This window comes from Monopterus albus, unplaced genomic scaffold, assembly GCF_001952655.1.
Source record: "Monopterus albus unplaced genomic scaffold, M_albus_1.0 scaffold40.1, whole genome shotgun sequence".
Lineage (NCBI taxonomy): Eukaryota > Metazoa > Chordata > Actinopteri > Synbranchiformes > Synbranchidae > Monopterus > Monopterus albus.
The window spans coordinates 4,166,129-4,179,192 of record NW_018127920.1 but is presented as its reverse complement, the minus strand read 5'-3'; the positions used below and the strand labels follow the sequence as shown (position 1 = coordinate 4,179,192).

At 40.3% G+C, this 13,064-nt stretch overlaps 1 protein-coding gene across 3 annotated transcripts in view; it reads left to right on the top strand.

The window, feature by feature from the left end:
• ccdc125 (coiled-coil domain containing 125) overlaps window positions 1-13,064 on the top strand; it is a 37,117-nt gene that overhangs the window by 17,663 nt on the left and 6,390 nt on the right. For all 3 annotated transcript variants that reach the window (XM_020599396.1, XM_020599398.1, XM_020599397.1), the window contains exons 6-11: window positions 8,365-8,450; window positions 8,539-8,621; window positions 8,866-8,978; window positions 10,263-10,364; window positions 11,096-11,246; window positions 11,764-11,882. In XM_020599396.1, coding sequence (XP_020455052.1) covers window positions 8,365-8,450; window positions 8,539-8,621; window positions 8,866-8,978; window positions 10,263-10,364; window positions 11,096-11,246; window positions 11,764-11,882 — 654 coding nt within the window. The remainder of the gene's footprint in view (window positions 1-8,364; window positions 8,451-8,538; window positions 8,622-8,865; window positions 8,979-10,262; window positions 10,365-11,095; window positions 11,247-11,763; window positions 11,883-13,064) is intronic.

Genomic DNA, 13,064 nt, shown 5'->3' with positions numbered 1-13,064 from the left:
TGGAACTTCTTGGTTTTTACCATCTCACTCTCTCCAGCTTCACTGCAGCCAATCACTGGCTAATTCAGCTCAGCTGCGCCTCCTTACTCAGCTTATATATCCTGCCTCCCCCTTACTCATTAGATTCTAGGTTTTTAAGTTGCTGCACTCTCCTGTTACCAGACATGAAACCTGTTTTTGGTTCCTCTGCCTACTGAGTCTTTGCTGCTCTGCAGTTTTGTTCAGCTGCTGTTTTCTCCTGCCTGTTCTCTGACCTACACTTGCCTGATTCCTGAACTGCTACTGCCTGTTGGATTTTCTTCCTGTCCAGCCCTTGCTTGCTTCATGAACTTTGTTCTCTGCCTGTCAAAAAAAACAGGCAGAGAACAAACAAGTTTAATCACTGTTGAATCAACAGACGGGCTGCCTGTACCTTGGACCTCTGCTTCACCACTTTCTCTTTACAGAGCTCTGTGTATTTATCGTGTGTGGCCTTAGAGGGCTCTTTCAGTTTTTTTTTTTGTTTTGTTTTGTTTTTGTTTGTTGTTGTGCCAGCTGAAGAGGACAGTTTTCTTGTATTTTTTGTGGAGTACAATCACTTACCTGTGCCAGCTGCTTTGTTTTTAGTCTTTTTGTGTTTGTTCACTGTGACATTCAGTGAAGCCTATGACCAGAGACATTTTCTTAGTTGTTGCTACTTACCCACTATACTCAGCCTCTCCTGACCTCCAGTGTGCTGGAAGATTCTGGAACCACCATTTCTTGGCCATTCCACCCTGTGGAAAGAAACCTGCCTCAGCTCCCCTGTCAGCCAGTATTCACCTGATAGTATCCAGTCTCTGTATAGTGTTCCTTCAGCCACAGTGTCACTCCTACCTAGTTTGTGGTCTGTTCTCCCTGTGCTGTGCCTTCTATTTGCAAAACAGACAAATGACGACCATTAAGAAGCATCAGAATCAGCTTTATTGACCAGGTGTGACAGACACACGATGAATTTGACTCTGGTACATCGGCTCTCAATGTGCAAACAGTAGACCAGCATAAGGCTGTGTAATATAACAAAATAAGCAGTATTAACATCAACAAACAGAGCAAACAATGCAGAAAAAGCAGTATAAACAGACAGTAAATAATACAGACAACAAAGGAATGTTCATTGAAATGAGATAAATAGGGATAAAACAGAGTACTTAAGAACTAGAGACCTGTACAAGTCTCTATAATAATCCTGTCTTTATGAGTTCCCAGTGGTCCCGCTGCTGAAAAACTTAACATGAGTTTTACTTGTTAATACGACTGCCTTTGCATCTTAATCACTGCTCTTCTCTTGTGCGGATTTTTGTTAAAGCACTCAAACATTTCTCCAGCCTGTTGTGCCTTGCAGTTGGGTCCTTTATGATCTGGTTATCTGACAGCAATTCTACACATTAACTTCATGTCATCTTGTAATGATCATAATTTATTTTTAATTAAATAATTTTATAACTATTATAAAGTACATGACCAAAGTAAATGGATTAAAATAGGTTATCCAATCAGTACACATAAAAATTGGTTTAAATCCAGAATTTAGCTTGGGAAGATATGAATAACTGATATCAGGAACAGATTTAAATTGAAAGTAAACATTTTATGCAGCCTGAATGTAGACATCAAATGCTAAAAACATTTGACAATTTTATTTAAGCTCTTATGATGGATTTCATGGCATAATAAAAATGTTTGGAATCCCTCAGTATTACTATACAGATTTATTAGCTCCACCAAGAAAGTTGCTTTTGGTTCTGTCTTTTAGCAGGGTTATGGACAAATGGCTCGATAGCTCATCAGAAGAAAGATAAAAACCTACTTCTGTCAAACTGACATGCGGTGTGATGATTAAACTCTGATGTTGCCAGCTGTAAGCCCTGCCTACTTTTAGCACTTCAGTGTCATCTTTTATAATCCCTAATTACAGACTTGAAATGTTTTCACACATTGGCGTTAGATTTTCACTTAAAACAATTTATTATAGGTTTGACAAAGTTAACCACCATAATTTATGGCTTTATAACAACATTAAAGGGCCCATGGCATGCTTTTCATTGTTTTCTGACTTGTCTACAATGGTAAAACAGTGAATTATCTTAAAAGTGACAACACTCAAGAAATGAGTGTATGTATGTTCTAGTACTTCTATCTAGAAACAACTTGTTTTATGTAAGTCCCGCAAACTCTCGCTTGCCATACTTTTTTTCTAACAACGTAAAGTCTTGTGTGATAGTTTAAGGATTGCATTGCATTGTCATAATCTCCAGCAGTTGCACGTTCATGTGAACTTTCCTAATATCCATCGATGTAATGTTAAAAGTGGGATTTTTCAACTCCACACTGTTTTGTGGATATATTTTACTTCCTTTTCTCTGCGCTGTGACCAGAGGATGTGGAGCAAAATAAAGGGCCTGAGGTTACTGCATGTTTGGGAATGTTCCTGTACATGGACTCACTGTTTTGCCTGACCACGTCTAACCTACAAGCAGCCAGCCATTGAAGCACTCTCGGGCAGTGACTAATCAGCTCATCAACCCTGGATTCCCCCAGAGCACAGTACCCATTTGTGTTGACTGCTTGAGGCCAGTGTGTCTGCCGCATGTGATGTGTTGCTGGTTAACGAGCGGATTCTAACAATCCATGATGTTATTGTTGGTGCTACACTACTTGTTGGAATTAATGTCACTATTTTGGGACTGTACGTGGTCATGAGTGGTAAGATGCAGTGACCACCGGTTGGATTTATGGACCTTAGAGCTGCTTGAAAGGGGGTGAGGTTTCCACTACTTGTTGTGACTTAACAATAAGTTTAACCCACACATGTCCCATGCCTGTTAATACATTGTTTCTGTAGAGAATTGTTGTACGCAGCACAACTCCTGTTGCCGGTGTTGTCACAAGTGGACAGCACAATAAACCGCAATGGCATTAATTTGAATTTATCCTCCTTAGATAGGTAAACAACAGTATATATGTACTGATGAAAAGAGATGTGCAACACTCTAAACGAGGGGTCGACAACCCGCGGCTCTTCAGCCTCCTTGTTGTGGCTCCCTTCAGCGAGACATGCTGAAACGCTTCGCTGCTTGTCTGGAACATGTGAAAACCTTCTTGGAAAGCAAAGGCCTCAGCTATCCCAAACTGGAAGACCTCGATTGGCTGGAAAAGTTTTATTTCATGGTGGATATGACAAGTCACTTAAGCGCGTTGAATAAAAATCTCCAGGGAAAGGGAAGCACGGCCCTGCAGTTGCTGGAGGATGTTCTGGCGTTTGAGCACAAGATGACAGCGTTTGCCAGAGATGTACAGAGAGGTACGCTCTCTCTCTTCCCCTCCCTGAGAGAGTTCAAAGAAAAGAACAATCACATAAATTGTGATTATTTACACCTTGCAATTATGGCAATGCAAGCTGCATTTAGAGAAAGATTCAGCGAGTTCAGAAAGGAAAAGACACTCTGTCCTTCCGTGTCACACCGCTGGACATCGACCCATCCCTGTTGAACATATCCACATTCACAGAGATAAGTCAGCCCGATCTCGAAATTGAACTGGCCAAGATAGCGGATAAAGACTTATGGGTATCCAAGCTCAAAAGCCTGACAGCGGATCTCAAAGAAGTCGCCCGTCAGAAGGCCAATCTCGCTAAACAGCACAAATGGAATGATATTGCAAACCTCCCCAAACCTGACAAACTTGTTTTTGAAACATGGAGTGCCATTCCCGACACGTACATGTATATGAACATGAAAAAGTATGCATTTGGAGTCCTGTCCATCTTTGACTCAACATTATGTGAGCAAGTTTTCTCGAGCATGAGCTTCATAAAGACCAAATATTGCTCCCGCCTCACAAATGAGAGCCTACAGTCCTGTGTGAAGACCAAAGTCACATCTTCCAGCCCCGACAGGGAAGATCAGCATCGAGCTTCAGAAACAGAAGGCACATTAAACAGATGAGAACACTAGCATTTAATAGAATATTATTTTTCAGAAAAAAACATTTATTTCAGACCCAAAGCTGATGTAGTTTTTGTATTGTATGTTCAGGTGCTTTGGTTGACTGCTGGCCGAGAAAGAAACCCAAAGAGGATGAGAGCACACTGAAATGGACTTGTCAAAAAACGTTCCTAATTTTATGTTTACTTTTTTAAAACCACTAAGCTGCAACTATATGTTTTTATATTAAAGTGGGCTACGTTTTATTTTAATTTTACACAAATACGGGAAGGACTCAAAAAAGGCATACATAGTTCAGTGTTTAATTTATTTCAAAGTAGGACTACACATGCACCTTGCACTTCGGTTTGTTGTATTCTGTTGTAACAAGTAAAATTAAAAAATTTTAAAAGTTTATAAGCTGTGTTATGTTTTGCGGCTCCAGACTATTTTTCTTTAGTGGAAGAGGGGGCAAAATGGGTCTTTTGATAGTAAAGGTTGCTGACCCCTGGTCTAAACAAAGCAGGTAGTTGAGAAATCCCATATTTAAACTGGCATAATGCAGACATAGTAACTTCTCCAGCCTTACAACAATTCTTTCTAACCACCCTAGGGTGTTTCACTGGCTGGCTGCTTGTAGGTTAGACCCAGTCAGGTAAAACAGTGAGTACCTGTACAGGAGCATTCCTGGACATGCATTAACCTCAGGCCCTGTATTTTTCTCATCCTTTCACATCCTCTGGTCACAGTGCAGCAGCAGGAGGTAAAATATGGAAACTGCTCTCTCTCCGACCGCAAGGCGTTGCAGCGGGTGGTGAAATCTGCCCAACGCATCACAAGGACTTCACTTCCAGCCATTGAAGGTGTCCACAGGGGCCGCTGTCTCCGATGTGCTCACAGACTCCTCTCATCCTGCTCACAAACTGTTTGACCTCCTACCCTCTGGCAGGGGCTTCAGGAGCCTCTGGACCAAAATCAGCAGACTCAGGAACAGCTTCTTCCCCACAGCTGTCCCTTTACTGAACTCTGTCCCCCTTTGACCCCCTACTGCCTTCATCTATACCACTACACATACCTCACCCCTTCTCATCTCTCCTCCCGGGACTCATGCAATACACTTCTGTTGCCTGTCAATTTGCACATACTCTACTCACAGAATACTGATCTGTATTCATTTGCACACTGTTCATATGCAGATACTGTATATTTATCTTTATCTTTGCATTATTTACATCCATTGAACTTGTTACTCATGTAACATATCTTCTTATTCTGCACTGTTTCATTCCATCTCATCCCATTGCACTAGTGTTCTATAAGCATAATGTATCTTATCCATTATTGTAATTGAAATCTATAGTCTGTTGTATATTGTACATTACCCTACATATCTTACTGTAAATATAATTGTACGTATCCATCGGTAAGTTACTTCTGACTGTTCATACTGTAGATACTGCGCACTCTGCATTGCTGTTATTGCACTTCTGGTTAGATGCTAAACTGCATTTCGTTGCCTTGTACTTGTACATCGGTAATGGCAATAAAGTTGAATCTAATCAAATATCCAAAAAGCCATGTGCATTTGAAAACTTCCACTTTTACAATGGCACTGGAGGATGTCTCTTTTTTTAAGTTTTATTGAAAATATGCGTAGCAAACAAGGCAATATAATATTTTTTCAATATGGTGGGGGCATTAGTGGATGTCAGGCAAGCACACATGAATGCGCAACTGCCTGCAGATTATGGCCATTCAAGGAAATCCTTAAACTATCATGTAATACTTTTATTTTGTTAAAAAAGTCTCATGAGCGAGAGTTTGCAAGACGTGTATAAATCTAGCTACTTCTGCATAAATATACTAGAACATATGTGCACCTTATTTTTTGAGCTTTAGGTCATGTCTAACATGATAATTCACTGTTGTAACATTGTAGATAAGTCAGAAAATAAGGAAAAACATGCCATGGGCTCTTTCAGGTTTTCCAAGGACTGTGTGCCAAAGACATAGTATGATGCTCTCTAAATATTTTATACATGTAAGGATTAATGTTTCTCTCTAAATTAAATAATTAACCTTAAGAAAAGTGAGTGTTTCTCCCCCACTGTATAGGTTAGTTTAGGATTTTGTCTCTAAATATTGATTAGAGCAAAAACCAAATTAATTTGCTTTTCAGAAATTCAGTAATGAGATAAATACTAAATTAATATTCCAAATTAAATCTATCAAACTTAGGAAAAGCAGCTGTTTCACCCCAGTATAGATACATTTTAAGGAGGTTTAGCTCCAATAGTTTTGAGAGATGTCAGAATTAATACTGAATTAATTCTTCTTTTCAGAATTGCTGTAATTAAATATTAAACAAATCAAATAATTTAGAAGCCCTCTTTTACAGCAGTGCAGTATGCAGTTTTTAACAAAAGACCAAACTTACCATTACATCCCAATGACTACTGAAAACATGAAATCCAATATATAGTGTAGGTCCTATAAAAACAGCGGTGATTGCTCACATCTCTCCTGACCTTCCTTGCATTACAAGTGACTGCATGGGCCACAAACATCAAGATGTCCTGTATCATAGATCTGGGTAACCCATCCATAATCAGCCAGTCTTTACTTGCCGATGGCACTCCATATGTGGGCTACACTTGGCCCTTCACCCTCTCCAACATGGATTTGTGTAGCCGTGATCACAGTCTTTTCCACCAGGCTGTAGCATTCCACATGTGGTATGGTCACAAATAGCTAAATGAATTCCAGTAGGTAGCATAAGATCGGTAAATCCACCGGTGGTCCTCTCTTCCCAGACAGGAGTGAGTTACAAAAGACTTCCACACAGGTTTTTAAACTGCCCTTCAGTGTTAGCCAATAGGTAAAACTGCCACCTGGGGAGTAGGAGCACCTGAGGCCCCAGCAGCATGTTGTCAGCATATTTTTCTCCATAGGCTCCACACCATGTAGCAGTTCTCTTTTTCAGCTGCTGTTTAAACCCAGTGGTTATGTGTGAATCAGCAGGCTGACATGCAAGAACACATCTAAGGTTATGGTAGCCTCTAATTGCATATGTTTCTCCAACAATCCCTTATCTTAGCATAGCAACACACACAGTGGGTGGGGCTTAGGGCTTAGGGCTGATGAGGTCAGGGTCAGGTCTTCACTTCAGACCTGAGTTTGACAGAAGTGGGATTTTATAGCTCTCTATCAGTATACTTGGTACAGTCATCAGTGACGACCAACCCTAGAAGTGATTAGATTTTGGCTGAAAAAGATCAAGGTCACATAAAAATCATTAAAAAAAAATCCTTCTTTAACATGTGGCAAATTTTAGAAATTAACACATACAGTATATAGGATGGCAGTGTCTATCACCAGACTAAATTTCATCCTATAAGCTATAATGAAGATAGAACCCTGAAATGTTCAGGTCAGATGCGCAGTATTACTCCCTGTCATACACTAAAAATGATCCAGTCCAGATCAAGGATTTTAGGACATTTTGTGTTGTTCTGGAGCTCATTTTTCACAAGGGACCATTTGCGTGAGTGAATATTATGCCTTGGCAGAGGTACATGCGCTCTCTGAGTCCTCTTGTTACAAATGTGTTGTATGTGAGGCCATCTTATCATGCCAACCAATTATGTGATCAGCACTCAGCCTGTTAAGTATGGATCATTTGCTAATGTTGCCCTTATACAAAGATAAGCCCATTATTATACAGGATGACATCATCCAAGATTAACAGATCAATGTTTTAAACAAATTCAAAGAATCAAATTCACTAGATGAGAGTTAACACTGTCAGTTTACATTAATTAAACCAGGGTCCTGCTTTTTGTACATGTAATTAGCTGTACTGATTATTGATGGTGTAGCACATGCCAGGATTTTTTATTTTGTCAAAGCCAGTTTTAAATATAGGTGGTCGTGTTGTCATAGCAATGAAGCCACACATCCACATTTTCCTCACAGTTAGCAGGATTGTGACTTTTTATCGTGAGGCCCACACACACTTAATTCTAGATAACTAACTCACTCCTCATTTCTTTAGAAGCACCAATTAGAAAAGTGTTGACATGATTATGGTTTTAGTTTAGGTTTAGTACATTGAGAGCCAAGTTAGCTGCATGAGAGTTAATGAGATACTTCTAAATGGATAATATTAGTCAGGATTAACTGAGCCATGACTGGAGAACAGTGGCCACAAAGTAAGCACATACATGCAGTATATGGCCATTAAAACTTGTCACGGAACAGTCATGGAATGTTACAGACATTGTGTGCTAAGTATAAATTTATATATACTGTAAAGCTACATGCAAGTGGATTGATGGTATGTAATAACAATAAACAAATATAATGCTGTAAAACTAAATAAAATATGGCATTGGTGATCTCTTGCTTCTATTTCCTGCAGGAGGTGAACAGTTTGCAATGGGAGCTCAGCTTCAACCAGGTCCAGATGAAGAAGTCTGAGCAGTCCTGGGAGCAAAAATACAACAGGTCAGATTTACTCCACCTACACTCATATCTGTGCTGTTTTCACTGGTTTGTATTGCTTCTCTGTTGTTGTTGTTGTTGTTGTAATCAGAATTTTGAGCGAGAACAAGACTCTGACTGACAACCTGGAAGAAAGAGAGAGTGACAATCAGCGGCTCAGAGCTGAAAATACTGGTAAATGCTGAATAATTTACAATGATTTTGAGGTGTCTTAGACATGTCTGTTCATATTATCTCCATCTGTGAAGTAAAGTGGACTTGTTTGTATATAGTTGATTCACCAAATTTCATTCATCTCTTCACACTTGATGTGTAACTCAACAGTTATCTTTTTCCTGAGCTTTCAGCTTCATCTTGTTGTTTTAATGAGCAAATGAATTTAATTTTGTGATCAAATTAAAAATGACTGTGTTTGTAGCTCTAAGCCGGCAATGCCTGGAGCTTCTCTCCATGTTGAATGTGAAGGAGCAGAGAGCTTACCAAGGAACCAAACCTCAGTGCAGCCCAGAGCGAGATGCAAGTGTTCTAGAGGTGAGTGAGCACCAATCAAAACAGAGACAGAGAGAAAGATATTATACAAGACAGGGCCTCAAGATCAGGTAGCAATACAAATATCATCTTTTACCTACCATAATATCAGTGTATCTTGCCACACTGTGAACCTGGTAAATGGACTGTATTTTTATAGCACATTTTTCCACAGTGTGTTGCACTGGCCAAAGTGCTTTTCAGGAGATCATACACCATTCACCCATTCACACACAACATTCACACACCGATGACAACAGGCTGCCACACAACGGCGCTAGTCAAGCCACCAGTAGCAATTCGGGGTTGAGTGTCTTGCTCAGGGACACTTAGGCATGCGGGGAGACCGGGAGTCAAACCACCAACTTGCTGGTCAGGAGACAACTGCCCTACCTCGTGGGCCACAGCCACCTGTTGGTCGGGGGTCCTGAAACTACAGTCTTGTGTAATTCTGCTGGATTTTTACATTATATGAAAGGTTACAGCATCTATTATGAGTTGATTTAGAGTTGTAAGATAAGATAAGATAATCCTTTACTGTCATTGTAACACATACAACGAAATTTCAGAGTGACCTCCTGTTGATACAATAGAAAAAACATTAAATATGAAATAAGACCATATAAAAACTTAACTGCTAGAAAAATGAAATAAACAGACCTCTCACACCCCCCCCCCTCACACACACAGGCATATTATATTTTAGCAGCATTGAGTGTGGTAACTGCTGTTCAGTAAAAACTATTCCTAAATCTAGTGGTCCTTGATTTGATTGCTCTGAACCGTCTACCTGACGGCAGCAGTTCAAAGAGTCAATGTCCTGGGTGTGAAGTTTTCTTAATGTTGTTCTGAGCGTTTTTGAGGCAGTGGGAACTGTGTAGTTCTTCCAGAGTGACGAGAGGGCAGCTGACGATTTCCTGGGCCGTATTAATGACCCTCTGGAGCGTTTTCCTCTGAGCCACTGTGCTGCTGTATACACATATACAGTATGTAAGGATGCTCTCAATGGAGCACCGATAGAAGGACACCAGCAGTTTCTGAGAGATGTTGTTCTTCCTGAGCACCCGTAGGACATACAGTCTCTGCTGGGCCTTCCTAAGCAGTTTAGAGGTATTCACGCCCCAGGTCAGATCCTCCTTAATGTGGACTCCCAGAAAGCGGAAGGCCAGCACCCTCTCCACATGGTCCCTGCTCATATACAGTGGCAAGATGTCAGTTTTCTTCCTCCTGTGTGTTGTTAAGTTACAGCATCTATTATGAGTTGATTTAGAGTTGTGTGTTTTCCAGTTAGCTGTGTTGGGGGCCTGCCGGTGTCTTGGTGTTGAGGCTTGTCCATGCAGTCGGACTGCCGCTGCCAGCAGGAAGCAGCTTATCCAGCTACAACAGGAGGTAAACTAGATAACCACCTGTGCCAGTATCCATCTTTTTTTTTCTATTTGCCATCCTTTCTCATAAGATGTAACATCAATCCTTGTGCTGAAAACCGCACAAATCTATTTATAGATACAATTTATTGTGTTGACATTTGGTAATGTTAGCTAACATCACTGTCAGTATTTTTGTAAAGTAATGTGCAAGGAGTGTTGAGATAAAACAAGTGGGTAGTGCACGTGAAGATTTGTGATAGACATTTGTTGTGCAAATGTGTGGTGTCCACAAAAACAGTTCATTTCATTGGTGACCTCCTTACATTCCAGCCACTATATCCTTAGTACACAGCTCTCAAACTATAGGGGACAGATTTTATGTTCAAAAAATAAAGATTTTACATGTATTTTTGAAGAACATGTCTCTTTTAAACCTAAAAGAAAAGTTGACCTGGAGCACAGACTTTTCTGTGACTGCTAATTCTCATCTTCAAGGAGAATGTTCTCCAGGGATGTTAGTTTCATAAACATGCAGAGCAGCATAACAGGTATGGGAAGAGGAAAAGACAAGACATTCTGACATATATCCCCAGATAATTTGACTTGAAGAGATCCCTTGTTTAATAAGCTTACTATGTTTAATATAATGAAAAATCTCCCTACACTGATAGTTCTCTCAAGTCAGTAATCTTCTTTTGGTGACTCTAGAATTGCAGACTCAAAGTTATAAAAGTGTGTGTGTGTGTTATAAAGTTGGATGCTCAGCGTTTAAGGAGAGAAGAGGCACTGATGGTTGCAGATGCTTTTCGCATCGCCTTTGAACAGCAGCTGAGGAAACGAAGTGAACACTTCCTGCTGCTGGCAGAGGCCAATGTCCTGAAATCCAGCCACAGCAAAACTGAAGGCAAGTCTGCTGTCATCATGGTATGCTACATTAGATCACAGTGGAAGGTTTGGTCATCCCTCAGGGGGCGGTTCTTGTCCATAGAACTTAATTTTAAAAACTAATACATGTACATGTATCCATACAAATCTAAATTTAAGGTATAGACCTCTGTAGTTTTTACTTGGTACATAGTGAATTTTGTAGTTCTTTTAGAATCCAAAGACTAACCAACTAAGTTCCAAATGGAAATTAAAACAGCTCTTATTTTTATATTAATTCAATCACACACTTATTACAATATGACATAATAGTTAAAATAAAATGGAATTTATATATTTGTTTAGGTTAAGAGAAAAATAACATTTCTTTTAACTCCCAAATGTGAATGAATCACAGACTTATGTCACTAAAATATACAAACAGAAAAAGTAATTCAAGTGAACATTTTTCTGTTTCTGTTTTCCCCACAAAGCTACACCATAGCACAATTTCTGTTTATTCAAACATCAGAAAAGGATTTGTCTTTTCCTTACAGGTGTCAACAAGAGTCCCTCAATCAGTGTAAGCCAGAGGCTGAGAGAATTTCTGCCTTCCAGTTTGGATGTGAAGATACCCGAGGATCTTTTAGTGACTCTCTACAGACTGTTGGACCTAGTTAGTATCTCCTCTGACACCTCTTGGCCTGTTATTTGGAGGACTTTTGTTTTACTGGGGAGATTGACCCCCTGATGTATAACTTTTTTATTTCTACCATCCTCATGACCCAGAGATTTAATGCAGCACCCTCACCTTCTTAGCTATTGTTAAGACTTCGCTCAACTTTAAACTAAACAAGCTTGAGAGAGTAGTTCAAAGCCTCCTTACATTTTCAGGGACAGTGGATGAGATGGGAAGATGTAGAAAGGAAGAAACTTAGTTGGAGGGAAATGTGGAACATGGAGACAGGAAGGATTAGATTCATTCTAGGTGCCACCTATGTGCTTCTATCACCCCAAAATCTGAATAGATGGATAGGTGAGGACCCAACATGTCCCTTATGTTCAGGGTGTAAAACAAGCCTGGCTCAAAGACAATACACCTGGAGACGTAATCAACTGTTGAAATGTTTAGCAGCAGCTATTGAAAGCAGGCACTTGCAGGTAAACTCAATGGAGAAGAAGAAATGAGGAGATTTTGTTCATTCTTCAGGGTGAGAAAGGCAGGAAGCAAGTCGGTTTGAACAGGCAGAATGTAGGCCAGCTAAAGACAGGGAGAGACTGGTGAATGAAAGTAAATTTAGGGAATCAGCTCATAGTTCCTGAGGAGATAGTCAGCATTAACCTCAGACCAGACCTTGTGTTGTGGTCAGAAGCACAGCGAATTGTGTATTTTGTTGAGCTTACAGTTCCCTGAGAGGATGCTGTAGATACAGCTTATGAGAGGAAGAAACTGAAATACACAGAGTTAGCCATCGAGGCAGAGGAGGGTGGCTGGGAAGTTAATGTCTGCCCCCTTGGAGGTTGGTTGTAGGAGATCTGTAGCTTGTGAAGGTCCTCTGACACCCAAGGCTCTGACACATGTGCGGTAGCTCATGAAGCAATTGTATCGAACCACTGTGCCGAGGCGTGTTTCGGTCACGTGACTAGTGACGTTTGAAGCACTTGAGTGATGTTCAAAGCAGTTGGATCCATCTGACGTCATGCGAATCAGCTGATTGGTTCGGTTTGTCATGTGAATCACATTGCGGGATCAAGTGTGTTCAGAGATAGGATATCCCTATTTAGTGGCATTCATTTGAATTTGTCTTTGCAGAGCAGGTTGGTTTGAGAGTTTGTAGTGTTGTAGCAGATTGCGTAA